The sequence below is a fragment of the Phoca vitulina genome, unplaced genomic scaffold, assembly GCF_004348235.1.
Source record: "Phoca vitulina isolate PV1807 unplaced genomic scaffold, GSC_HSeal_1.0 scaffold33, whole genome shotgun sequence".
NCBI lineage: Eukaryota > Metazoa > Chordata > Mammalia > Carnivora > Phocidae > Phoca > Phoca vitulina.
In genome coordinates this window covers 13,761,800-13,789,037 of record NW_022589736.1, presented here as the reverse complement: position 1 = coordinate 13,789,037, position 27,238 = coordinate 13,761,800, and the positions used below count along the sequence as shown (strand labels likewise).

Sequence of the window (27,238 nt, the reverse complement as noted above, 5' to 3'; positions counted from 1 at the left end):
CTCAACAGGTTTAGGATTAAACACTAAATTATAATTACGTTTGACCTCTTGCCACAACCTCTCAGGATGGGTTTTGTAGGATTACGATGAACCTATACAAATAATCTTAGAAATCATTTCATATCCGATTTTATTTTTCCAACACAACTGAAAGTTTTATTAAATAAAGTTTTATTTTCTACTGTTTACACCCATGTTGCTGCTGTCACGTACAACAACGTACACAAATTCCTAGCATGAATTACCCATTGTTCACCCCCACTGAACCACAGACATTGCGTGAGAATTAGAGCTTTGCTTTAGGGATTTAAAAAAAAAAGAAAAGAACTGGGGCATCGTATCTGGAAAGAGTATTCTCAAGTGATGTGTTGGAATTCGAAGGCATAGCCAATACAGTAAAACAGCACCGACTGCTGTCACTGGGAAGAAAGGAATGAAAACCAGGAGGAGTAATTATAAGCAGGGGTTTCTAGGACCCGCTGGAACTGAAGCCCCACGTGGCCCATGTGGGCTGAGGGGCAGCTCTGAGAGGGGCCAAGTCGGGGGGGGGGGGGGGAGAGGGGGGGTGGGACCGTGGATACGAGGAGTTAAAAAAGTATAAAAAGTTAATTATATCTAAAATACAGATTAGATACAAATGTTCCAGAACTCATTAAATAAGCTCAAAAATACTGGAAAGTGGCAATTTGAACTACATTTATTTTTAAACAAGTGGGGGGAAGAGTGAGTGTTCTGAATGTTGTGTGCAAAACTGATCCACACCACCGTCTGGCCGGCACAAGTGAGCAGGGCACGGCAGCTACACTGCTTTCCAGCATCACAGGCAACACTACACGGACGTTTTCGAACGAATAATGTAAACTTTAGTTTTAAGGCAGCCGGTACTCATGCTGCACACAGGCTCAGCTCGGCGCCCATTTCACAAATGGGCCAGTGAGCACGTGAACACAAACTGTGAGGGAAGAAAAGGGGAACCAGCGTTACTGGACAAAAACAACGTGTCAAAAGTATTCTCCCTTTCACACACACAAGAAGAAATATTGGAACATCTAGAAAAACAAAGCACCCATCCCACCGACTTCAGCCTGTTCCTTGACAAAAATTTCAAAATACTGATAAATAATAGTGACCGCGAGCAGGATGCCGGTGCCGGAGCCGATGGCCCCGAGGAAGTCGGCTAACACCGACAGGGCGCCGATGCACAGGCCACCAAACGCGGCCGCCGTGGGGATGTACCTGCAAGACAGAGCCTCAGTCAGCCAGCGCGGGGACACGGGAGGGGACACGGGATGCTGGTGTGTCATCGGCACACTACACCAGCGGGGGGGGGTACCATCTGTGGGATGGCGTACGTGTCCCACACAGTGCTGACATGCTGATGGAGACTTTGTGACTCAGGGAAGGACGGGACCCCGGTTTCCAGAAACCAGTCAACAGCCAAGAAAAGCAATACATGATTTTTATGGCAGAAGGCTAGAATCCTCAACAGATTTAAGTATTAAAATATGTACTGTTTTAAATAGGTCATCTTTAGCTCACTCTTGTAGATGAAGAGTAAATTTCAAAATGCTTTTTAAGTATCAAATTTACGTGACAAGATATGGATGATCCTCTTTTACGGTAACTCAATCTTGGCTGCACGTTAGAATCACCTGAAGAACTCTTAGAAACAATGGGATTGTGTTCAAAATACTCCAGAAAGAAGGGGGGAGAAAGCCTGGGGGAGATGGTGGATGAACAGGAATGGCAGAATGAGGCTAACTACTGAAGCTGGACACAAGCTGGGTACCTGGAGGTTCATTCTACTACTCTCTGCAACCTATGTGCGAAATAAATAAAAAGTTTACATAAAAATACAAGTGCCTTTCAACCAATGGCTCTGGAGCTGGATATCCACATGCACAAAAAGAAATCTGGATCCCTATTTCACACTAAACACAAAACAAATTAGCTCAAAGCGGTTCAAAGACCTGAATGTAAGAGCTGAGACTCCTAATGGAAAACAAGAATAAATCTTTGTGACCTTGGGGTTAGGCGATGGTTTCTTAGATAAACACTAAGAGCAGCACAAAGCAACCAAGAGAAACTGAACCTCATCTAAATTTATAACTTGTACATCAAAGGACACCAAGAAAGTGAAAAGACAACCCATAGAATGGCAATAAAATATTTATAAATCATATACCTGAGAAGAGGCATATCCAAAATATTTTTTTTAAAGAATCTTAGAACTCGGTAACAAAAAGACAATACGATTAAAACAAGCAAAAGATCTGAAAAGACATTTCTCCAAAGAAGATACACAAATAGCTAATTAAACACATGAAAAGATGTTCAACGTCATTACTCATCAGGGAAATGCAAATCAAAGCCACCAAAAAGCTGCCACTTCCTACCCACTATAATCAAAAAGCACAAAGTGGTGCTCGCAAGGATGTGAACAACTGGAAGCTTCATCCACTGCTGGTGGGAATGCGGACCGGTACGGCCACGCTGGAAAATAGCTGCCGGTTCCTCGGTAGTTAAACACAGAGTTACTAGATGACCCAACAAAATTCCACTCCTACAGCAATGAAAACATGGCCACACAAAACGTGTACAAACATGTTCTTAATAGCATTATTCCTGACAGTCAAAAACTGGAAACAACCAAAATCTCCATCAACTGATGAATGGATAAACAAATGTGATTTAGTATATCCGTATGATGGAATATCGTTCACAAATAATGCATGAACCCTGAAAACTTTATGCCAAGTGAAAAAAGCTCTTCACCAAAGGTCACAAGTCCATTTATATGAAATGTCCAGAAGAGGCAAATCTGTAGAGATCAAAACTAAAAAGTTGGCTCGGGGGTGGGAGGTAAGATAGGAATGGGGAATAACCAATAGGTACAAGGTTTCTTTCTGGGTGATGAAAATATTTCTGGTTTGTTTTTTAAGTTGTGTTGTGTTTTGTTTTGTTTTGTTTTTAGTACTCTCTACACCCTATGTTGGGCTCAAACTCACGACCTGAGATCAAGAGTCTCACGCTCTTCTGAGCCGGCCAGGCACTCCGGTGACAAAAATGTTTTTTAAATTACATTGTAATGATTACACACTCTGAATATACTAAAGAACACTAAACCATATAATTCAAATGAATGAATTACATGGGATGTGAATTATAGCTCAATAAAGCTGTTATCAAAAAATAAACTAATGATGGGATCCACCCTAGACCAAATAAATCACAATTCCTAGAAGTGGAACATCAGTACTTTTTGTAAAAGCTCCCAGGGGGCACCTGGGTGGCTCAGTCATTGGGCGTCTGCCTTCGGCTCAGGTCATGATCCCGGGGTCCTGGGATCGAGCCCCGCATCGGGCTCCCTGATTGGCGGGAAGCCTGCTTCTCCCTCTCCCACTCCCCCTGCTTGTGTTCCCTCTCTTGCTGTGTCTCTCTTTGTCAAATAAATAGATGGAATCTTTAAAAAAAAATAAAAATAAAAATAAAAAAATAAAAGCTCCCAGGTGATTTTATGTGCAGCCAGACAACGAGGACCTCCAATCAGGAATATTTTAAATACTGGGCTGAGCAGTGAAGGGAACACAATTTTAAAAAATAATTTAGATGTCAACTTTGATGGGGAATAATTTTAGAGAACAATTCAGTATTGTGTTAAATTTTGCTTCTTCTGTGTGAAGTAGAAGAAAGATGCTTCATATTCAAACAGGATAACTAACGTGACAATAAATTAAAGATTGAAAAACCAAATACATGTATACGTACACACACACACACATCAAAGATTAAATCTCATGACCTTACCTATTAAGCTCATGAACCATAGAGGTATCTCTGTGGCCCCTCATTACCATTTGCTGTTCTTTAAGCTGCTTAGCTACCTGCCAAGAGAAAAACAACTTATAAAATCAAGCTATAAATATTTCACTCTTTACTACCTACCAGGTTCTGTGTGAAGTGGCTTTCCACACACCAGTAAATCAAATATGAGACCGTTAAGTAGGCACTATCATTCCCATTACACCTGAGGCTTAATGTTGCACACCACCTATTACCCACACATTAAACCAGTGTTTCTCAATCTTTTCTATTTTTCACCTCCCTAAACAGGAATTAAATACTAAGGAATAAGAATTTGTTGGGTAGGGTTCAGCTTTGGAGGGTTCACAAACCACTGTAAAAATCTAAGAATTTTTCCACCTTCCAGAAACCAGTTTTTAACCCCTTAGGGGTGATATTACCTCATTATTAAGAATGTATGACTTAAAAGTTTAAATTACAAAAGTAATTAAAAGTGTTTCAATTACCATTTTGAAAATAAAAACGTTTATTTTCAAATGCAATAAATACTTACATCTTTGGCTGAGGAACCAGACACCTCTATCCATGTCTTAGAAAAGAATGCACATGATCCCAACATGAAGATGATATAAACAACCACATGGACAGGATCCTCAAATATGGCGCCCATGGACTCAGGAGGAGAAAGATAGTAACAAAGGCCCCCCACCGGGTAAGAACGAGCAGGTCCTCCCCCACTGACATCCTACATAACAAGAATAAAAAGGATAGATGGTCAACCCAACTGGTCAAGATACATTTTTATGACTTTTCAAACTCCTCAAAAATTACAACAATACTTTAAGCTCAGAGCACCTACAGCTAACAATTCTATGTAATTTAAAGATTTACTTTTGTGTCTAATATCTTCACTCCTTCAAAATTATATAGTGAGCATCTATTATAAAAAAGACACTGGGAATTTATTACTAACAGAAGAGTGATCTTTTAAAAACCAACATTATAATACATTTACCAAAAAAATCTCTTCTTTTCCTAAAGACAGGAATATCATTACATTTATTGTCAATCTCTGATTACATTTAGAATCTGAGACTTTCTGCACTTTAACTATACAAGAGTATGCTACATATTTTTTCACTTCCAAGTATTCTATGAAGAATACAATCAATGGAAATATTGATGGACGACTAACAACTCACTGCCTAAACTTTATATGTTTTGTGTAAGAAATAGTCCTTTAATAAATATTTATCAGAGGATTTTTAGCCAGACAAACATCTAAGAATTTTTATAGTAGCAGAACTGGGAACAGTGTAAATTCTGGGGTACAGGGGGTGTGAAAGCAATTTCTGGCTGCAGTGATTACAATGTCTAGTTCCTGAATACATTATTTCAAACTGATTTCTTTACTGTGCCCCTAGAATCACTAATCCCCAATCAAAAGTACTCTTTATAGACATAATTCAATTTCCCAGTAATTCTCTCATTAAAAAGGAACTTAGTTAAGATCACAACACTATCTATATACAGCCACTCAATGCACTTATTGCTATGCAATTATTACAGTAATAATTACTGATGGATTATTAGCTCTCAAAGGGAGGGACCGCATCTTCCCTCATCACAGGCAATCACATTTCCGTTACATAAGCAGAGAAAAAGTACTATGGATAAAGGGAATCCTATTTCCTTCAACTAACACTCAAGAGTACTGTCTTATCCTGTTAAACTTAAAAAAAGGGAAAAAAAAAAGACCTTTAGCAGAAGCAGAAAGATAGGTCACTGTAACTTACAATGTAGTAGGTAGCACATTAAGATAAATGCAAAGAATAAGCACCGTATTTCAGAAATAATGACTATAAAAAATAACGGTGAAATATAAATTGTACAATTACATATTCTGTAAAAGAATAAAGGATCATGGTCTCTTTTAATTCTATAGTTTTAAGGGGGAAAAATACTCCTTGGTCATATGACAATTTAAACCAATTAAAATTCGATCTGACAATAACTCACACTACAGTAACAATGGGGCTGGACTGCTTTGGAAGAAGCTATGATGACAGGATCTCTAAAGGGAAAGTCAGAAAGTGCTGGATTCTATTTCTGGTAACTCTGTGCTCTCTCCATATAGTAATCACAGACCTATCTCTAGCCCAGTTAACACAACTAGTTTATTGCCACCCAGGCCATGAAAGATGGGGGTAAAACATCTTTCCAAAGGATTATAAACTCTGCGACAGGGAAGTGAATCTGAACATGTTATAGCAACTGCTTCAATTATGGCTCATCTCTTTCAGTTAAAAATATAACCATGAAATGGAAATTACAACAAATACGAATGCTTAGAATAAATAAAATACTCACAGCCCACTGTCCTAGTAAATTTACTAAAAAGTTGCCACTAAATCGAACAGACAGCATCTGGGAAATAACATACAGGTTTGACACTAAGGCCGACTGGAGAATAATGGGAATGTTCGAGGTGTAGAAGAGCTTGATGGGATAGCTACTGTACTGTCCTCGATACCGGGCCGACTTGATGGGCAAGTCAACACGAAATCCCTAAAAAATGAAAATGAAGAGGAAGTAAGAGTAAGTGCACAACTCAAGTAAAGAACACAGATGACAGGCAGAACAATACACTGGGGAGTGTGAGAAGCAACGCCAGCATTTTCCCTGCACCCCCCCCCCCCCCCCCCCACACACACGGAGCTCCTGTTCTATGCCATCACCACCAATATTTTGCACCTCAGAGTCGGAAGAATAGAATTATTTGCTTGACTAGACTCTGCAACACTGACCTGTTAGATACTGACATTTCAAATGGCATTCTTTTCTTTAAGAGCACAATAAAAATCCACATTCCACCAATTTCGGTGAAAAAAGTATACATACCTGAAAATATATAACAACGGCAAACACAAAAACCGTAGCAATGAGGTTCATGAGATTGGGTAAGTTCTGACGATAGAAAGCCTCCCTTAAAGCACGGACCTTGTCTGTCCTGGTGGCCAGTAAGTGAAAGAGCGCTATGACTGCACCCTCAAACTCAGTACCTGATAAATCAAGAGAGAAATTCACTGTAGACTCTTTCTCCAAAGCTGTCCCAAAGATCAAACAAATAACCTTGAACCTCCAGTACATGGCAGAAAATAGGAGTCAAAATCATTCATCAATGTTTACTTTATAATACAGCCATGTGTGGAGCTTCCAAAAATCTTCACATCATTGAGGCAAATGTATCTTTTTTATTAGCACAAATCTCAAGTTTTCTCAAGAGACTATTCTTGATGAAAACAGCCAAATAGAATAAACCTAAGCAAATATTTAGGTCATAATGATTTGCCTCTCCTTTACTTTAGGGAAGGGAAAGGAGTATTTTTAAGGAGGGGGGAAAGCAACAGCAAAGCAGAATAAAGATGTCAGACTCAAAAGATCTATGTCACTCTCTCGAGCTGGCTTTTAAGTTTATTTTACCAAGAATACTAGTAAACCATCATTGCTCTTTTCTTAAGGCTGGGATCAGTTTAGACGTTAACCGTTATGGAGCCTGGATGGCATTTGAGATAAACGGAGATGGGTAAGGGGAAAGACAGAATGCAGGATTTCAAAATTTAGTTGCTATTACAAAGCCAAGGAGAATAGCAGCAAAAGTATTAGTGCTCCCTGATGATACAATAAATAATAGCGTTTTCATTTGAAAAATCTTAATCCACTACCTTTTTTATCCCCCTGGGAATGCGGAAATAGGTCAATGACTTCTGCAGCAGTGGCTTAAGCAAGTAACATTTTAAAAAGCTGTTTGCAACCACTGAAATTTTCAACGAGCAGAGGCTAAGACTTAGATCTAATTCTTTCTGAAGTATTGTTTCATACTCCACAAATCTCTGCTGCTCAACTCTTGAGCAGTTAGCATCAGGTGTCCCCTGGGACGGCAAACCAGGACGTTTACAGGCACGTCCTGCTCCGTGACGGGTTACTCTCCAGCACACACCCAGCAAAACTCGTGCAGTCGCAGTCACTGTGCAATGTACCTCTGCCAGTGTTAATAGTAGTGGGACTAAAGGCCTTCCAGACAATGGTTTCACAGATGTTGGTGGCAATAAAGAGGGAAATACCAGACCCCAAGCCGTAACCCTTCTGTAGCAGCTCATCTAACAGCAGCACAATCAAACCAGCAACAAACAACTGTAGGGAAAGAAATGCAAGTAAGCTGAAGCAAGAATAAACTCAAGAAAGGGAAAGAGGAACACCATTGACTACTTGCAAAGTATGGGCATTTTTAATATTAAAACCTAATTGTTGCAATAGCACTGTGAGGATTCTGCATCTTTTTAAACCCCACTTTAGTCAGAAGTCAGTTCTGCAAGTCAGAGGGGTGGAAACATTGCTACATCATAAAGCAGACATTTCAACCTTTAAAGCATATTTATAAACCATCTGAATAGTTTCTCTTACAATGTTTAAGTAAGGCCTATTGAAAAGCACACTAAAAAATGTTCAAACTTGTTCAATTTAGGACAGCAAAAAACTGAAAACATTCCAAGCAGTTCCAAGGAAGTGAAAGACCAAATGAAATATGGTATAATAACAAGACACAATTGTATACTGCCACTAAAGGAAAAGTATGTAAACTATGCTGATACATTAAGGTATTCTATGTAATACTTTAATACATTATATTACATATACAGTTACCATTGAACAACACAGGTTTGAACTACACAGGTCCACATATACACAGATTTTTTTTTATAAATACTATAAATGTATTTTCTCTTCCTTCTAATGTTTTTAATAATCTTTTCTCTAGCTTACTATATCATATAAATATGGTATATAACATACAAAATGTGAGTTAATCAACCATTTATGTTATCGGCAAGGCTTCAGGTAAACAGTGGGCTGTCAGTAGTTAAGGTTTGAGGGAGTCAAAAGGTGTATGTGGTTTTCAACTGCGTGGGGGGTGGTCAGCGCCCCAACACCTGTGTTGTTCAAGGGTCAACTGTAATATATAGAGAAAATAAGTCAAAAAGAGCACAAATTAATATGTATAGAAATTATAACAATGTCAAAAATGCACTCCATACCCACAGCGACAAAGACTGAAGGTAAGTGTGAAGTCAAGGATTTGCCAGGTTCTTAAGCTCATCCTTTTTTAAAAAATAAAAGCATACTAAGTTTAATTTATGTGAAATTGAAAATTCTTAATTTTCCTCTTGGAGAAGACATTTCCGTAAAAGTATGCACCAATTAAAAATAATCCATAGCCTGGCAAGTGACCTCCCCAGTCATGTCTTCCCTGCACTGCAGTAACCTCATCAAGAGGGGAAGAAAATATGCTTCTACGCCTCCAACCTCACACCTGTCCCCATTTTAAAAACCCCATCCTACATAAGTAAGGAAATGCCACTTCCAATGCATTCTGCCCAGCTCTGAAGCCTCCCACCCTATTACTTACTCAGTTTGCCTGACATCCCCTGTTACAAAAGAGAGCAAACAAGCTACAGTCCACCATTTTAAGCATGCTTACCTTCCGCAGTGGTTTTTTTTCCTTAACTGTCATTTCAGTGGTTGTACAGAGCCTAAATGGTTTATTACAGTCTTTTAGTTTGATTTTCAAAGGATTGGAAAAAGGGTACAATTCTTCAAACTTCTAAGAGTGCTCATGAATCCTTTACTGTTTGAAAACCAAGTTTAACACTTTGACAAGATAAAAGAGAAGTTAGGCCTTACTACTGAGATTTTACTTTGACCACAATTATGTAATAAGTAAATAAATACTCCCGATCAGAAAACCAACCTTGTGCAGGGAATAGCAGCTGTCCACAAACTATCAGCCCACCAAAAAGTCTGATCATGGGCTTCTGATTAAATGGCCTGTCCAGAGTCATAAAGTCATTCTGAAATACCTGTAATTCTCCAAACCCCCTGTTCAGACCAATAACCATCAGACTACAGGGTGATTCATGTATGTCCTGCAAAAATCAAACTCGTATTTTTCTAACTGGCATAGAGAAGTCTAAATGAGAAATGGTTTCTATAATCAAAAGAATAAGATAAAAGACAGTAAAAAGCATGTGAACTATGCCTCCGAGGCGGGAGACGCTGAGAAACCAGGAAGTTACAGCATCTCGTTGACTACAACAGTGAGAGAGACTGAATGCTACCTGCATGTGCTTGTGGAATGTGCCATACCTATAAATCTCTAAATTAGGCACAAAAATAACTCTTTACATTTCAACTCTGTTTGTGCATGCGTGCGCACACACACACACGCAACTGGACAAAACAATACTTACCTTTCCTATGTGCCATGCACACTGATATTTTCTATTCTGTTATTTTAATCAAGACCCACTATTTAGATTTCAAATCTCACTAGTTCAAAGACATGACCACATGAAGGAAACAAGAATAATTAAGGTGAGAAATACCTTACCTAACAGCATGCAAACAGTTTTCAAAGTCTATGTTTCTGGGTGAAACACACTGATCCAATCATCTCTCTTCAGTGTAGCCACATATTTTCAATGTTAGCAATGCCTTAAAAGACTCACTACCCACCTATGATCAAACACATTTCTCTATACATTAACACTGAAAGGATTAACCACAAGTATTTGTATGCCAGAATTTCTGTAAAAAAAAGTATATATATCCATTTATTTCATTCCTGGAATATAACTATTCCTTGACTTCTGATACTGGGGGGAAAAATTAAAATAGCTTAACTCTGTTTTTATATCAAATTCAAATTTATAACGACTCCACAGGAGTCAGTGCTTTAACCCACAACTGGTCAGATGAGGTTCTTCAAGAATCCAAAAATACCTTACTAAAATACTAGAAAAATTGTACTGGAGCATAATGTTCTAAGAGCTAGGTGCCAATTCTGTCTTTTAACAATCGGGGTTATTCTGGGGGCGCCTGGGTGGCTCAGTTGGTTAAGTGTCTGTCTCTGGCTCGGGTCATGATCCCAGGGTCCTGCGGTTGGGCTCCCTGCTAGGCGGGGGTCTGCTTCTCCCTCTGCCCCTCCCCCGCTCATTCTTTTTCTCTCTCTCTCTCTCTCTCTTTCTCTCTCTCTCTCTCTCTCTCTCCCCCCCCAAATAAATAAATAAAATCTTTAAAATATATATAAATAAAAATCGGAGCTGTTCTGAACTACAAGCTGCATAAAGCAAAGGCTATTATAAAGAAACAAAATAAGACAACAATTGATGCATTGGTATCAACAATGCCAAAAGCATGTGGAGAGATCCTAAGCACTGAAAGACATCCAAATCAGTTTTCAGAGGATCTTCTCTCCCCAAGCCACAGCAACTCTTCTTCTTCTAATTCTCAAAGGTTATAAATTTGCCAATCAGGGTATTTTTTAAAATGGAGAAATAAGGACAACGTTATGGGAACTTACTAGGGCTCAGAAACCTACCAAAGACTGATAATCCATTAAAAATTCCTCACCTGGTCAAAAGACAAAATATTTCCATCTAGTTAGAAGAGCCCCCACCTTGTTGTTAATGACACCAATAAATACTTGAACAACCCAATTCTCCTTGTTCTAATCATACTCACTACATGATCTTACTTTGATCTGCTTCCTATATAAGGTTTCTCATTAAAAAAGAATGGTCAACCATGCCAATCTGAAATGGTCCTATTTCTCAATGTATATAAGTTGGTATTTCACTTTTATTTAAAAATATTTTTCTGAAATTAATGCTTTGACATTTAAAAAAATGTTCCTGGGGCGCCTGGGTGGCTCAGTCATTAAGCATCTGCGTTCGGCTCAGGTCATGATCCCAGGGTGCTGGGATCGAGCCCGCATCGGGCTCCCTGCTAAGCAGGGAGTCTGCTTCTCCCTCTCCCACTCCCCCTGCTTGGGTTCCCTCTCTCGCTGTGTCTCTCTCTGTCAAATAAATAAATAAATCTTTAAAAAAAAAAAAAAATGTTCCTAAGTGAATCCTAATTCCATAGAGTAAGCAAGAAGAGGCATTTCCAAAATAACAAGGACTCTAGATGCTGTGTTTATCAAACTTCTTTTCAAAATCCCATAAATAACTATTACATAACTTAAGTACACTCCATTCTTGGGTAGCTTCTCTAAATGATTTTTAAGGACCGTACATTAGAGAAATATCTTCTAAATTTGACACACTTTGAGATACTTAGTACAGGGATAATTATGTTGGACTTTAAAAGTTTAATTCCAAAGGGTCTGTTTTTAAAAATCCATGGAATATATGTATACAGGTTCATGTATTTTACTAGCTGTGAGATATTATTTGTAATGCCATTATTTTGTATACTAACAAAGTAAAAAAATACTGTTAATTAAACTATGACAATGACTTATCACAAAGAATTTTTATTTTCTATTTACAAAGAAAATATTTTAGACCTACACACAGATTTTACCATCCAGCCTGTTCTGTGCCTTTGCATACACACAGTGACTGTTCCATAACAAACCAGAGACTTTTGCAGACATTTTAAACAGCAACTAATCTCAAAAACATGTTACACCAACAATGCACATCACCAACTGATGCAATGAATGTGTGAACAGCTCTAATAGCTGACACACACATGCAGACAATGACTACTCTCACAACTGCTGCCTGGCTGACAACAAACGTGGGGCACTATCCGCTATACGAAAAAACATCCCGGGCACCTGGGTGGCTCAGTCATTAAGTGTCTGACTTCAGCTCAGGTCATGATACCAGGGTCCTGGGATCGAGCCCCGTATCGGCTCCCTGCTCAGCAGGGAATCTGCTTCTGCTTCTCCCTCTCCCTCTGCCCCTTCCCCTGCTCCGGCTCTCTCACCCTCAAATAAATAAAAATCTTAAAAAAAAAAATCCTGACCTCAGAAACATCAAAAAGTAAAAAATGTACATCTAAGAATCAGTGAAATACAGTTGATCCATAATTCCTTATACTATGCAGCAATCAGGCTATTAAAACAAATTTTAATTTTTTTATATCAACACAATTTATACATGTCACTTCAATAATCAAAATCTTATAATTAAATAATTCAAAAGTAAAAAAACTAATGTATCAACCACTTAAAGAGTTGTTAGAAAAGAAAAAAGGGATCAAACTGTTTTGTTACCTGCAGATGAAAAACTGAATTTCTTACCTGAATAATGATAAGGAGACAGATGCCAGCACCCATTTCAGCAGGATCCCCATACATGCCCGTCATGACATACACAATGGCTTGCCCAATGGTAATGATCATACCAAATACTGACAAAAATTGGGGGAGAAGGAGTACATGCTTACAACCAAAGACAAGAAAGACTAGAAAAATATCTTTACCACAAAATTCTCAAATTTGGAAAAGACTCTTTAAGTGTATTAATAGCTCACGTTTCTGGGCTCCATTGAATAGAGCTCTATCTTTAGGTGTGTCTCCAACTTCAATGATTTTGGCTCCAGCTAACAACTGCATAATCAAACCAGATGTTACAATTGGGGAGATACCCAATTCCATTAAAGTTCCTGTAAAGAAGGAAAAAAATAAATAATCTTTACTATACCCAATGCAGATTAGTTTACAAGTGTTGAAATCCTTCATTATGTCTATTAAAACACATGCTCAAATGTTAACAGGCATATATTCATTCTTTAAACATTGATTTATTAACACATTTATTTACTTAACTTATTTTTTTTAAAGATTTTATTTATTTATTTCAGAGAGAGAGAGCATGAGAGGGGGTTGGACCAGAGGGAGAAGCGATGCGGGACTCAATTGCGGGACTCCAGGATCATGACCTGAACCGAAGGCAGTCACCCAACCAACTGAGCCATGAGGCGCCCTATTTACTTCATTTATTAACATAACCTTGCAACAACTCATTGAGTCAAAATTACTATCCCCAAAAAAGGTAAATTTCTGTAAATTCTAAACTTAAAATGTTAAATCCTTTGAAAGAAATCTTCCAAAATTTCTGTCCAAATCATTATTTTTAAAACTTACACTGAACATTTTATTTTAATGCAAAATAAGAAGTACATACCAAGCCTGAGAATTAAATACCAAGTTAATAACAAAATGACATTTAAGAATGTTTGTGACTCTTCTAATTCAAATTCTAAAATTACATAGAGAGTCATCTAAATCAATGTTGTAGAACATTTAGTGAGTGGCATGAAAAATGTTCATGACTTAGTGGATAGAAAAATAAAAAATTTGGAAAATAGTATTACAGTTTGATTTCAGTTAATACTTAGGTGGAAAAATAGTTTTCCTGATATTTTAGTCAGGTTGTCAAGATATGGTTATTTTTACCCAGTGAGATTATTTTTCTTTCTTTTTGCCTCTCTTAAGTTTTTGTTTTTTTTTTTACAGAAAATATATATTGTACTTATAGTGAAAAATAAGAAAACCAAATATGCCAGTGTACAAGTTAACATGTAAAACAAGTAATTCTACATCATCAAGAATATGTTTCCACTGGTCATTCTGTCATACCACAACCTTAAATCCTGGCTTTTATAAATGTTGAAAAGGTACCCTTAATATGAGAAGAGATTCCATCCTAGGATTCTTCATGTCTTCTCAAATACTTCAACAGTAAAAGGTAACAACATTTCTATTGTTAAAACCAGTAGGTAGAGAAGTAGGTAGGAAAGTAAACATTTTTTTTTAAATCAAATCACAAAATTTTAACTGTCAAATGGATCTAGTCTGAGAATAAATACAGTCAAACTTTGATGACAATTTCATATAAGAAATATGGCACCTCAAATCAGTAGGAAAAAGGATAAGTGGACCTTACCAAATGACTGGCCATTTATAAAAAATCACGCCTGCATTTCTTACCTCATGACTTACATCAAAATAAAGGCCCAATGTATAGAAAATTTAACCATAAGAGACAAATGACAAAAATACTAGAAGTAAGTATGCTTATCATCTTGGAAAAGAAAAAAACTTTCTAAGCATGACAAAAAAACCCTAGAGCCCACAATGAAAAAGATAGATGCTATGGTTAGATACAACTACGAAAATTCCACGTGGTAAAACACTGCATAAAAGTTAAAAAAAAAAAAAAAAGGGGGCAGCATAAAAGTTAGAAGAAAAATACTTGAACACAAATGAGATTTCCTCCAATATGTGAAGAGTTCTTCCAAATCAATTAAAAATGAACAAACCAATAGGAAAAAAAATTTAAAAAGGAAAGAGAGAGAACACAGTATGGCTGCTCCCAATGACGGTCTTTCTCAGGAAATACTGACAGTACAGGACGGGACCCCCACACCCAAATCTGAACTATGTAACCCTGACACTCTAACCAAAGCTCACTGAGCCCGGTGTAAATCCTGTAGTTTTTTTGAGCTAAGAACCGAAGAACCCAGGAATTTGGGGAGCTAAATCCCAAAGAAAAAGTTCCCAATCCCTGCTGCCAATCTAAAGCTGCCCTGGTTTTCTCTCCCAGCCCAGGCTTAGTTGTTCTACCTCCTCTATGGAGTCCAAAAAATAATCACTACCTTTCTAATAAATTCCACTTTTGTGTTTAAACCGGTCAATAATTTTCTATTACTTAAAACAAGTCCACTCAGAAAAAAATTCAAATATTCAATAAAAATAGAAGATGATGTTCAAAGCTCGCCAATACATAAAGAAATACAAATTAAATAACAGATACCAATTTTTACCTGTCCAACTTCCAAAGACTAAAAAGACTAGTAACATCCACTGTTGGAAGAAAAATGTCATTCTCATATACAACTGCTCAGTGTATAAAATAATACAAATCAAATTTTTTGGAAGTTAATTTAGCATTATTTATCAAAAATTTAGGTGTTATGTACCTTGCACAGTTAAACTTCTAGAAATTAATTCTATTAAAAAATGACAGGAGGGGCGCCTGGGTGGCTCAGTCGTTAAGTGTCTGCCTTCGGCTCAGGTCATGATCTCAGGGTCCTGGGATCGAGCCCTGCATCGGGTTCCCTGCTCTGCGGGAGGCCTGCTTCTCCCTTTCCCACTCCCCCTGCTTGTGTTCTCTCTCTCTCTGTCAAATAAATAAATAAAATCTTAAAAAAAAAAAAAAATGACAGGAGATAGCATTACAGTGATAGCATTCATGGTAGCACTGGTTAAAATGATACAAAACTGGGGAAAAAACTAAATGTGTGACAGAAGAGGACCCTAATGGCCTAGAATCACACTTAAAGGACCCTCCTTACTTTGTCTCTAAGCCCTTTATGATCTCTTGGACTCATCTGCAACACCGTGTTCTACCTCATTACTCCTTTCTTTTTTTTTTTCTTGTAGCCACACTGACTCCTCATCCTTCCCTGAACATATTAAGCACGCTCCCATCTCGGCGCCTGAGCACATGCTATTCCCTACAATGTTCCTCCCCCAGATCTTCACATGGCCTTCTCTCTCGTGTCCTATAGGTCTCTGCTCAGATGTCCCTCCCCTCACCCAAAATGTACTTCATGTAGAGGATATCTCCCCAAATAGAATAATATAAACTCCATGACAACGGGGACATTGTCTTGATCACTGCTCTCATCTCAGCACCTAGCACAAAGCTTGCCACAGAGTAAGAACTCAAAAAAGACCTGAATGATTAAATAATTCACGACATATCCATAGAATGGAACAGTATATAGCCTGTAAATGAAACAACTCTTTCAAGAAATTGAGTAAACACACTAAGTAGAATAGTTACATAATTTATCTTATTTTTCAGTTTAAAAAAAAAAAAACAAGCACAGGGGCGCCTGGGTGGCTCAGTCATTAAGCGTCTGACTTTGGCTCAGGTCATGATCCCGGGGCCCTGGGATCGAGCCCTGCACTGGGCTCCCTACTCCGCGGGAAGCCTGCTTCTCCTTCTCCCACTCCCGCGCTTGTGCTCCCTCTCTCGCTGAGTCTCTCTCTCTGTCAAATAAATAAATCTTCAAAAAAAAAAAAAACAAAAAAAAAACCACAGTTGACCCTTGAACAATGGAGGGGTTATAGACACTGACCCCCCCCCATGCAGTCAAAAATCCACGTATAACTTTTGACTCCCCCAAACCAAAAACTTAACTACTAATAGCCTACTGTTGACCGGAAGCCTTACCAATAACATCAACAGTCAATTAACACATATTTTGTATGTTATGTATTATACACTATATTCTTGTAATTAAGTCAGCTAGAAAAGAAAATGTTATGAAAAATGTCCTAAGGAAGAAAAAATACATTTAAAACACTGCACTGTATTTATTAAAAAAAAAAAATCCACATATAAGTGGACCACACAGTTCAAACCTGTGTTGTTCAAGGGTCAAAAAAATATAAATTTATATATGTGAATGTATATGCAGAGAAAAGGTCTGGATAGATATTCACCAACCTATTATCTTCCCAGGAGTTACCCCTGAGATGCAAGACTTTCACTTTCAGCTTTATATAAAACTGCATCAAATTTTGGTGCATTTTTTAATGATTAACCATTATTTCTATTTTAATCTAAAAAAATTACCAACAAAACCCCTCATGATCCAGTCCCTATCTCTTTAGCCACTGCCTTATGCACATGGGCTTTTAGCTCAGTCTTCCCTCTCCCATCGCTCCCCATATTGAACTCCAATTCAAATGCTATTCCAGTACTATCGCCTCTGACACTGCAGATCAGGGTCTTTCAGGCCCATGCAAAACCCATGGACCAGACTGCAGAGGGTCCATGAAGCTCCAAAGGTTTACGCAAAATCTGTGAGTGTGAGTGTATATGATTTTTTCTTGGGAGAGTATACATAAATTTAGTTATATTCAACTAATGAATCATTAAACATTATATCAAAAACTCATGATGTACTATACCTTGGCTAATTGAATTTAAATTAAATAAATAAGTAAATAAAGTAATACTATACAAAAAAAAAAAATTTGAGTCTCAAAGAAAATATGACCCATAAAAGGATGGAGGACAAAGCTCCAGACGGTGCTATCACTCCATTCTCTGTTGTACATCTACACTCTGTACATATTTCTATTATTACAATACACACAGTGTTTTGTATTTATGTGTTGGGCTCTTTTCCTAGGCAACGGGTTTCTTTTACCATATGCTCCCCACCCCTGTAGACATCAAAATAGTTGTTTCCACATTTTCACATCTACTTGATGTCAATACTAATGTCTCGTATGGAGGCAAAAAAAAGAAAAAAAAAGAAAAAAGAAAAAAAGAAGTACATTACCTCTGTTGGATGCAAGAATAACTCTCATCCAGTAGAAAGGATCTGCAGAATCTGATGACATGATTCCAAATAGTGGTATCTATAGTATTACATAAAACCGTTTCTAAAAATGCATTATATAAATTAAGTTGTAACTTAATTCATACTTCTTTTACTTAATATTTGCAATACTTAAAAGAAAAAAAAAAACCACTACTTCTCATGTTCTGTAACAAAACAAGCGTACCCTAAAGGAAGTTTTTTAACAAAAATAAAAACAATAGAAATTACTACTTACACAAATCTACTAGTACACATACCTATCAGGATGAAGATTTGTTGCACAATGTGAATACACTTAACACTACTGAACTGTACGCTTAAAAATGACTAAGATATAAATTTTATGTTATTTTTTTTACAATTAGAAAAACACCCCATCAGTAAATTACAGGATATATCCATCCAGTCACAGAATAATTTTGCTAAGCTATGGGTACTAATGACAGCCACAGTCACACTCCAAATGTAAGACTGAAGATTATTTATATATACATATATATGTACATGTATATATATATAGTGGAATATTATGCAACCACTGAAAAGCAGCTTAAAGAAGCTTGTAATAGCACAAAAGAAGTGCTTATGTTGTAATACCAAGTATGACACTGTGGTTCTCAACGTGGGGCAATTCTGCCCCCCAGAGGACATCTGGCAATATCCAAAGACATTTTGGTTGTCACAACTTGAAGGGAAATGCTACAGGCATCTAGTGGGTAGAGGTCAGGGATGCTGCTGAACATCCTACAATGACCCCACAACAAAGAATTAACTGGCCTAAAATTCAGTGCCATTGTTGAGAAACCCTGCTATAAAAAGAAAGGTACAGAATTATATAAATGAAAGTTCAATACTGTAAAAATGTGTAAAAGATAAAACTAAGTGTAAATACATAAAGTCCTGAAGAGTAATTATCTGTAGGTAGTAGGATTATGGCTGACTTTTTCTTTATTCTTCTCAGCATTTATCAAATTTTCTATAATAAGCGCATATTACTTTCTCATCAGAAAGAAAAAGAAACTCTTCACTTCAGAATGTTTCCTATTATATGACCAACGTTCAGGACACAGCACCTGGTCATACCCCTTCCCTCACCATGTGGGGATCAGACACAAAGAAAAATACATTTCCAATTTCAAAAACCTTCTTTATACAAAGCTGATTTTTTTTTTAAGTTCCAAAAGATGCTGCCAACGATTCTGAACAATCCATCTCGTCAACCTCACCCTTTCTGGACATCTGGATTTATTAGCTGGGTAGCAAAACTGGTGAAGCAAGAAGCATGGATATTTTATGTACCCTAACGCTGCAGACACTCTTCAGCTAGTGTGAGAGACAGGGAGGAAGAAGTTACTGTATAAAAACCAATTAACACTACAGGGCAGTCCACATCACAATATTCCCTAAGTGGGAGAGAGGTCAATCAGTCAAATTACTCTGCTTAATTGCACCTGACAGAGATGGCCATTACCTCCACAATTAGATGATTTGTGGGACAATGAACAAGAAAAAGTCAGCCAACTTCCCCTAAGTAATGGCTTAGACAACAGGATTTTCCTGAAGACAACAGGATTATTAAACTCAGTGTCTGATTTTATTCCTCTCAGTAAAATGCGTAGCTATGGGTTTATGTACAATAATAGTTGAGCAGCAACTCCCCAATGCATAAGAAAACACACTTTTTTTTTTAAAGATTTTATTTATTTGACAGAGAGAGACAGAGAGAGAGGGAACACAAGCAGGGGGAGTGGGAGAGGGAGAAGCAGGCTTCCCGTCGAGCAGGGAGCCTGATGCGGGGCTCGATCCCAGGACCCTGGGATCATGACCTGAGCCGAAGGCAGACGCTTAACGACTGAGCCACCCAGGTGCCCCAAGAAAACACACTTTTTTAAACATGTACAATAGTAGAAGCTAACAAGAGTGAAAAAAGCTAAGGAAAAAAGGGGTGCCTGGGTAGCTCAGTCGGTTGAGCATCCGACTCGATCTCAGCTCAGATCTTGAGATCAACTCAGGGTACTGAAATCAAGCCCCACATTGGGTTCCATGCTGGATATGGAGCCTACAAAAAAAAAAAAAAAAAAAAAACAAACGAAGGAAAAAAAAAAAAATCCATAAAGCAGCCAAAGAAGAAAAGGGATCGTGAACTTGAAGCACTGGTGGTCATGGGGGCGAGAAAACTTCAGACAACAGAGAAGCAGAGAGCCCAGCACGAAGCTGCTCCAAACGTCAGGATGGGAAGGCAACACAATCCTCACAATTCCCACAACATTCCAAACCTGAAGAAGAGCAGGCTGCACAAATAGCCTTATCTTTTTGCCTCCTTTGGTTAGAAGGGACTAGAAACAGCAGCTGAGAAGAAATGGATGAGAGAAGTGAGCAACAGGGCTCTCTCCTGGTGACAATTACAGGGCCACCGTGAGTTCGGAATGAGGGATGATCTGAGGTAAGCAATGGAACAGCCTTCTTCAGTCACCTGGTGAGAACCACCTCGGAAGAAGAGACAGCTGACCCAGGTAGCAATTACTGCACTTATCACACCATATCTCACCTCCCACCACTCCCTCAAGCTAAAGAAAACTGGGTGAGGGGCGCCTGGGTGGCTCAGTCGTTAAGCATCTGCCTTCGGCTCAGGTCATGATCCCAGGATCCTGGGATCGAGCCCCACATCGGGCTCCCTGCTCCGAGGGAAGCCTGCTTCTCCTTCTCCCACTCCCCCTGCTTATATTCCCTCTCTCGCTGTCTCTCTCTGTCAAATAAATAAGTAAGATCTTTAAAAAAAAGAAAGAAAACTGAGTGAAACAGGAGACCCCAAACCCTTTTAACTGTGGCTGGGAGGGGAAAATAAACCTGTCTGAGATTCAGTGGAAAGAGAATCAAGAAATCACCAGCACTGGGCAGGACTACCTAAACATGAGAAAGACATGAAACACAGCGTGGCAACTATGCAATTATACTGCAGAAGAAAATAATAAAGTAACATAAAATGCACAAATTAATTCATTGCATGAAACAGTTTTGAGAAATACCACACTTTTTGAGTGACACAGTTGCTATGGTTCTTGGGTTCTAGCAGCCAAGCTTAAAATATTTTACTACCTAGCCCTTCACAGAACAATGTTTGCTGACCCTTAGATTAGAAGATTCAATACTGTCAAGAAGGTAATTTTCTCTAAATTTATCTATAAATTCAAAGCAATACAAATCATAATCCCAGCAAGCTTTCTTACAGAAACTGACAAGCTGATTCAAAAATCTATACAGAAATATGAAGAACCTAGAATAACCAAAAACCACTTTGAAAAGGAAAAACAAAGTTGAAAGACTTTTACAACCTGATTACAGGACTTAATATAAAGCTACGGTAATCAGTGTGACCGTAACAATGGAATATACACGTATGGAACAGAACAGAGTACAAAAATATATCCATACTTATGCAGTTAATTGATTTTTCAACAAAGATGCCAAGATAATTCAATGGAGAAAGAATAGCCTTTTCTGGCTATCCAAACAGAAAAAAATGAACCCCAACCTTACTTACACCATACACAAAAATTAACTTGGACTAGATCACAGTCCAAAACATACAAGCTAAGACTATAAAATATTTAGAATACAGGAGAAAATCTTCACAACCTTAGAAGATAGGAAACAAAAACCATGAACCATCAAAGAAAAAAGACACACTGAACTTCAAAATGAAGGATTTTTGCTCTTCACAAGATAATATGAAAATGAAAAGGCAAGCCATAGACTAGGAAAACATAGTCACAGTACATTTACCTGACAAAGGACCTGTATCCAGAAAATATTTTAAAATGCATATAATCCGGGGCACCTGGGTGGCTCAGTCGATTAAGCATCTGCCTTCAGCTCAGGTCATGATCTCAGGGTCCTGGGATCGAGCCCCACATCAGGCTCTCTGCTCAGCAGGGAGTCTGCTTCTCCTTCTCCCTCTGTTCCTCCCCCCTGCTTGTGCTCACTCTCTCTCTCTCTCAAATAAATTTTAAAAATCTTAAAAAAATGCATATAATTCAATGAGACAATATAATTTTTTTAATGGGCAAAATATTTGAAAAAGAAACTTCACAGAAGATAAACAAATGCCCTATAAGTACATGAACAAATTGCTCAATATCGTTTACCAGGGAAATGCAAATTAAATTTAAAACCACACCCAGGAGAATGACTAATACTAAAATGCTCAACACTAAAATGCTCAACAATACCAAGGGCAGGCAAGGATGGGAAGTAACTGGAACTCCTATACATGACTGGTAAAAATATAAAACGGGACAACCACTTAGAAAAAAGTTTGACAATTTCTTATAAAGCTGAACCTGTAATTACCATACAACCCAGCACTTCTACTCCTAGGTATTCACCCAAGAGAAATGAAAACAAATATTCACAGAAAGTCTTGCCCAGGAATGTTCACAGCAACTTTATTATAGCCAAAATTTGGAAACAACCCAAATGTCCAACAACAAATGAAGAGATGAACAAATGGTGTATAGTCATCCAGTAGAACACTCCTCAGAAATAAGAAGGGATGAATTACTGCTCTACCAATCACATGGACAAATCTCAAAATGCTCATGATAAAGCCAGATGCTAAGGAATGATACTGTATGATTCCACTTAGATGAAATTCTAAAAAAAAACAAAACAAATGAAATTATAGGAACAGAAAGCAGATCAGTGCTTGCCTGACACTGGGGGTGAGGTGGAGACTGACTAAGAGATTACACAGAACTTTCTGGAGTGACAGAATGTTCTGTATCCACTGAGGTAGTAGGTATGTGGGTGTATGCATTTGTCAAAACTCTTCAAAATGTACACTTAAAAAATAAGTGTATTTTACCATACATAAATTATACCTTTATAAATCGGATTTTTTTTTATGGAGGGGAGGGGAATTTCTAAGATGTTAAAAATAGGTGGTAAAAATATGGATGATTATTCTTTTTTTCTCTCTACTTCTCTGTATTTAAAAAAAGTTCTCTCCCCCTGATCACCCAAAACAATTTTAAACTAAGTACAGTTTATCTTAATGACCAAATGACCAAATCACTCTACTCTTCAAAAAAAAATACATTTGGCTTTTCCCCAGACTATGGACTTAATCTGCTCTACCACTTCCTAATATAATTTTTTTTGTACTTCGTTATATGTATTTCAATAGCTCTTCAAAATCCTCAAAAAACAACAAAAAAAAAAAATCCTCAAAAAACTTGCAACTAAATCATCTAATTTAATCCTCACAACAATCCTGTGACAGGGACAGGTCACATTTTATCCTCATTTTGTGAACTTAATCTCTGCAAAATATTAATAAAAAGTATCACTGAGTTCTATCAATTTATAAATACAGTATATCACTGGGGTTCTAAAATTTGACTTTTTGGGATATTTAAACTAATACATGCTATTTACAACACGATTAAAGGCCAACAAAATAGGGAAAAAATATTTGCAATGTATTATGTCAAAGCTTTAACACTTTCATATACAAAAATCTGTCTTAATACGAAAAAAATCTCAAGAAAAAATGGGTAAAGATCATTAACTGCACACTAAGAGAAAAAAAGAAAAAAATGTTCAAACCCACTAATAAAAAAAAATACACAGTAGGACAAGATAACCATTTTCACCATCAACTCAGATTAAAAATAACAATGCTCAAAATAATTCAGGATATTTATTATTTTAACTAAAATAAATTTCTCAAATTGCAACCAATCAAAACCCTCCAACAACAGCATAGACACTTAATTAATATTTTGGTTACATACCTGACAACATACTAAGAAAATGAAGAGAGTTATGGCAGTCCATAGTACCTTCTCTCTAAACTGGATCTACAACAAAATAAGGATGATCAATCAAAACCAAGAAATAGCAAATACAAAGCAAAATTCCACAGTAAAGCATAACATTCTGCATCATGACAGGTTCCTATTATTTACTATTAAGATACTCTCATCTAGTTATTACCAGCTAAAGCAAACAGCTCAACTTTTCAAACATAATCTTTACTTTTCCAAAAATGAAGTAAATTAAATACAGGCAGGCCTCATCACACTGTACTTTGTTAACTGAAACCAAAAAGGATGAAAAGCAAGACACGGATCCAATATGCATGCATTTCAGTTAACATAGCATTGTGCAAAGCGTGGACTGCCCATGATAATATTACATGAATATTTCATGGAATATGAAAAGCTAGAGCTTCTTGGGATTCCTAACATGTAACTGAAACAACTATTTTTAAAACCTCAAAGCAATTAAAAAAAAAAAACACTTCTAAATAAAGCAGTAAGTTTAACAAAAGTTTTACTTATCTCTTTCTACACACCTATTCCTGTTAGTTTTGTGAGATATCAAAAGCACAGAAGGGAACTGGCCAGTGTGGGAATAACAATATTTCTGAATTTAAATACCTGAGCTCCAAAAGTGCACAATGACTGAGGAATAATCTGATGCAGTCATATTATTTTCTGAATGCATTTCTGTGATTTTTCTGTGTATCGAATGATCAAGAAATGGGAGGTACATACTTGCACAATTGTAATTCATTTATGTAAAACAGTCGTATTCATCAAAAGTGACCCAGCAGACTCAGTCATTCACAGTGCAGCGGGTCACTAGAGATAGGAGAATATCTTATCTAACACAGAGGCCAAAGAAACGCTTGGTTTGGAAATGTCTCAACTTAAAGAAAAGTCATTTTTAAAACCAGAAGATAACCTATCTAAACTGGTTTAAACTAGTTTTACTTACTTTGTGCCTCTTGCAAGAAGCAGCAGGTACTATTTTCTCCAAATACACCAGAAAAGGGTTGGGGACAGTAAATCAATCTTGCTAGTTCAGTAGAATAAGTCCTTTAGCTACCCTCTATATTACCAAAATGTTATACTTACTTTCCTTTCAGGTTTCTGAATTTCTGGTAGAACTGCACAGAAAGGTTTGATGACTTCTAAAAATTTGACTGTTAAAAAAAAAAAAGAAGAATGTCTGTTACAAAGTTTTTAAAAAGAGATGTACCTTTTTACAGAAACAAATACAAACGTTCTCTAACTTTTAATGACGATTCATCCCATTCCTACCTCCAAAAGTAATCACAGCGCTCTCCATTTCAAATATATCGGGGAACAGAAATAATCAGGGACAAAAGAATCCAAAAGATTTAAGGGTTTAGTCAGTAGAAGCAAATACAAACACCCTTCTACCATGATTTTGCTTCCTCATGCTTTTATCCAGCCCTTTTATACATACAGAAAAAGAATAATTCCATAAGCATCACTACATCAAAAAAAAGCAAATGCAGTCTACTATGTTACCCCCACGACAATGCACTATAGACAAAAATAAGACGTATCAGGGGAGAAATACAGGAGGAAAGTATAATAGGAAATGGGCTGAAATTGCAGGACTTAATTTAGACTGAAAGATGATGAAATGCATAAGTGAGAAAGATCATGGAATCATAGAGAAGTCTGTTTTTTTTTTTTTTAAGGTATTCAATCTCTACTTAATTTCACTAAGTCAACATTCATTGCTTGGTTGCTCTCCCACATAATGATCTTCAAAGTACTCGTGTATGTAGGATAATCAGCCCAGAAAATGACCATGACATTTCAAGAGAAAGTACTGCTTTTCCAGATAACTCATTATATATCAAAGTAAGACAAACCAAGGTTCTTTAAGGATAGACACTATATTCTGGCATAGCTTAAGTCAATTCCTGCCAAAGAACTGGAGAATGAAGATGATATTCTCTCAGTCTTTGCCAGCGTCTGTAATGTGCAGAAACACAAGAAGGCTGGTTCAACCAGCTAGCTATTAGTTATGATCATCTTCCCCTACAGACGCTGGATTCTGCATCCTAACATCATGACATTGTTTTAAAACTGACCTGAGTAATTACACTTAACATAGTTAGCCAAAAGCTGACTATATAATCTTCTCATGAAACCTCTCAAAATGATGTCAGTCACCGATGTCTGACAGAAGAATTCAGAAATTCCCATAGGCAGATACTCATTGCCCAAGGGCCATTTTGGACTATTTGGAAAGTAAACCTGAATTATAGAAACATTCCTCTCTAATGCAACACAAATTATCAACCACGTCAGGAAACTTCCTAGACTCCTTACCCTTTTCCATCCCACCTCAATCTAAACCGCCCTCCCAGATTTCTTGGCATTTTAGGATCATCGGTGTTGGAGAGTTCATGCTTCTGTCGGCCACTTGTCTATTCTTGTGTTGCAGAATGTCACCGATTACACTGTGTAAATTCAAGGTCAGGGGTCTCCTCTACTTCCTTTCTAAATGTCCACTAGTTGGCCAAAGGGTGTACCGCTCAGGCTTGCACTTAACCATTCATCCAACAAACATCTGAACAGCTATGTAAGTATATACGTGAATGCATGTGGGGTTGAGTGTTCAGGAGATGGCCCTCAAAGATCGCCATAATTCAAGGCCTGGTCCCTAAGGCTTATACAACCTTACACACAGTGAGTTTTCAGTCAACGCTACAAAATAACTGAAAATTTTAGGGAAAACGCTATGCTGCCAATCGCACTTTCCTCCCCTAAAATACATGCCTTGCATCACTTTTTAAAAAATCGAAATAAGCCAAAGAGCTTTATTCATCACAACTAACATGCCAAGGAAGGGTGACTTGGAAATAAAAATATGAGCTTCCTAAGCTCCTGAAAAATTCGAAGCGGTCCAGGTTTCGCTCGGTTCCCTAACTCCCCGCCCCCAAAACCAATGGCTTCCCCTCGCCGTCCTCCGCTCCCCGCCACCTAGCGAGCGCAAACCCCGCGACTCCGGGCCCGGGTCCCCGCAGCCGGCCCCGGCAAGGCCGCACCGCCGGAGGAGCCTTGGCGGAGGCCCCCGGCCCGCACCCTCCGCAGCGGCCCGGCGCGGCCCGCTCCTCTTCGGCCCCCGGCCTGGGAGACCCCGGGGTGGACGCCAGCCCCACCGCCCGCAGCCGGTCGGGGCCCGGAGCCCAGCGAGAGCGCGCCGCCGCTACTCACTGCCCATGGCGGCGGCTGGGGCGGCCCGGCGGGGCACGGCGGCCTCGGCGCTGCCTTCGCTCGGGTCCCACGGCTCGGGTCTCGCCGCCTGCTCCCGATGCGCTCCTGGCTGGCCCCGCGCAGGCTCC

The 27,238-nt window shown here is 38.1% G+C and overlaps 1 protein-coding gene across 1 annotated transcript; it reads right to left on the bottom strand.

The window, feature by feature from the left end:
- Positions 1–154: 154 nt before the first annotated feature.
- SEC61A2 (SEC61 translocon subunit alpha 2) lies at positions 155–27,238 on the bottom strand. The gene is made up of 12 exons (XM_032426057.1): positions 27,111–27,238; positions 24,987–25,054; positions 23,859–23,924; positions 18,022–18,100; positions 13,189–13,320; positions 12,956–13,065; positions 7,845–7,998; positions 6,706–6,866; positions 6,175–6,372; positions 4,358–4,549; positions 3,808–3,884; positions 155–1,236 (listed from the first exon to the last, which is right to left on the bottom strand). The coding sequence occupies exons 1-12, from the start codon at positions 27,115–27,117 to the stop codon at positions 1,050–1,052; spliced, it is 1,431 nt and encodes a 476-aa protein (XP_032281948.1). The 5' UTR covers positions 27,118–27,238; the 3' UTR covers positions 155–1,049.

Excerpts from the sequence above, each read along its gene's own strand:
- SEC61A2 (XM_032426057.1), bottom strand. Across the intron at positions 23,925-24,986 it reads TTCAGAAACCTGAAAGGAAA|ATCCAGTTTAGAGAGAAGGT; the intron begins GTAAGTATAACA and ends ATTTTGTTGTAG. Across the intron at positions 13,066-13,188 it reads ATTCAATGGAGCCCAGAAAC|TATTTGGTATGATCATTACC; the intron begins GTGAGCTATTAA and ends AATTTTTGTCAG.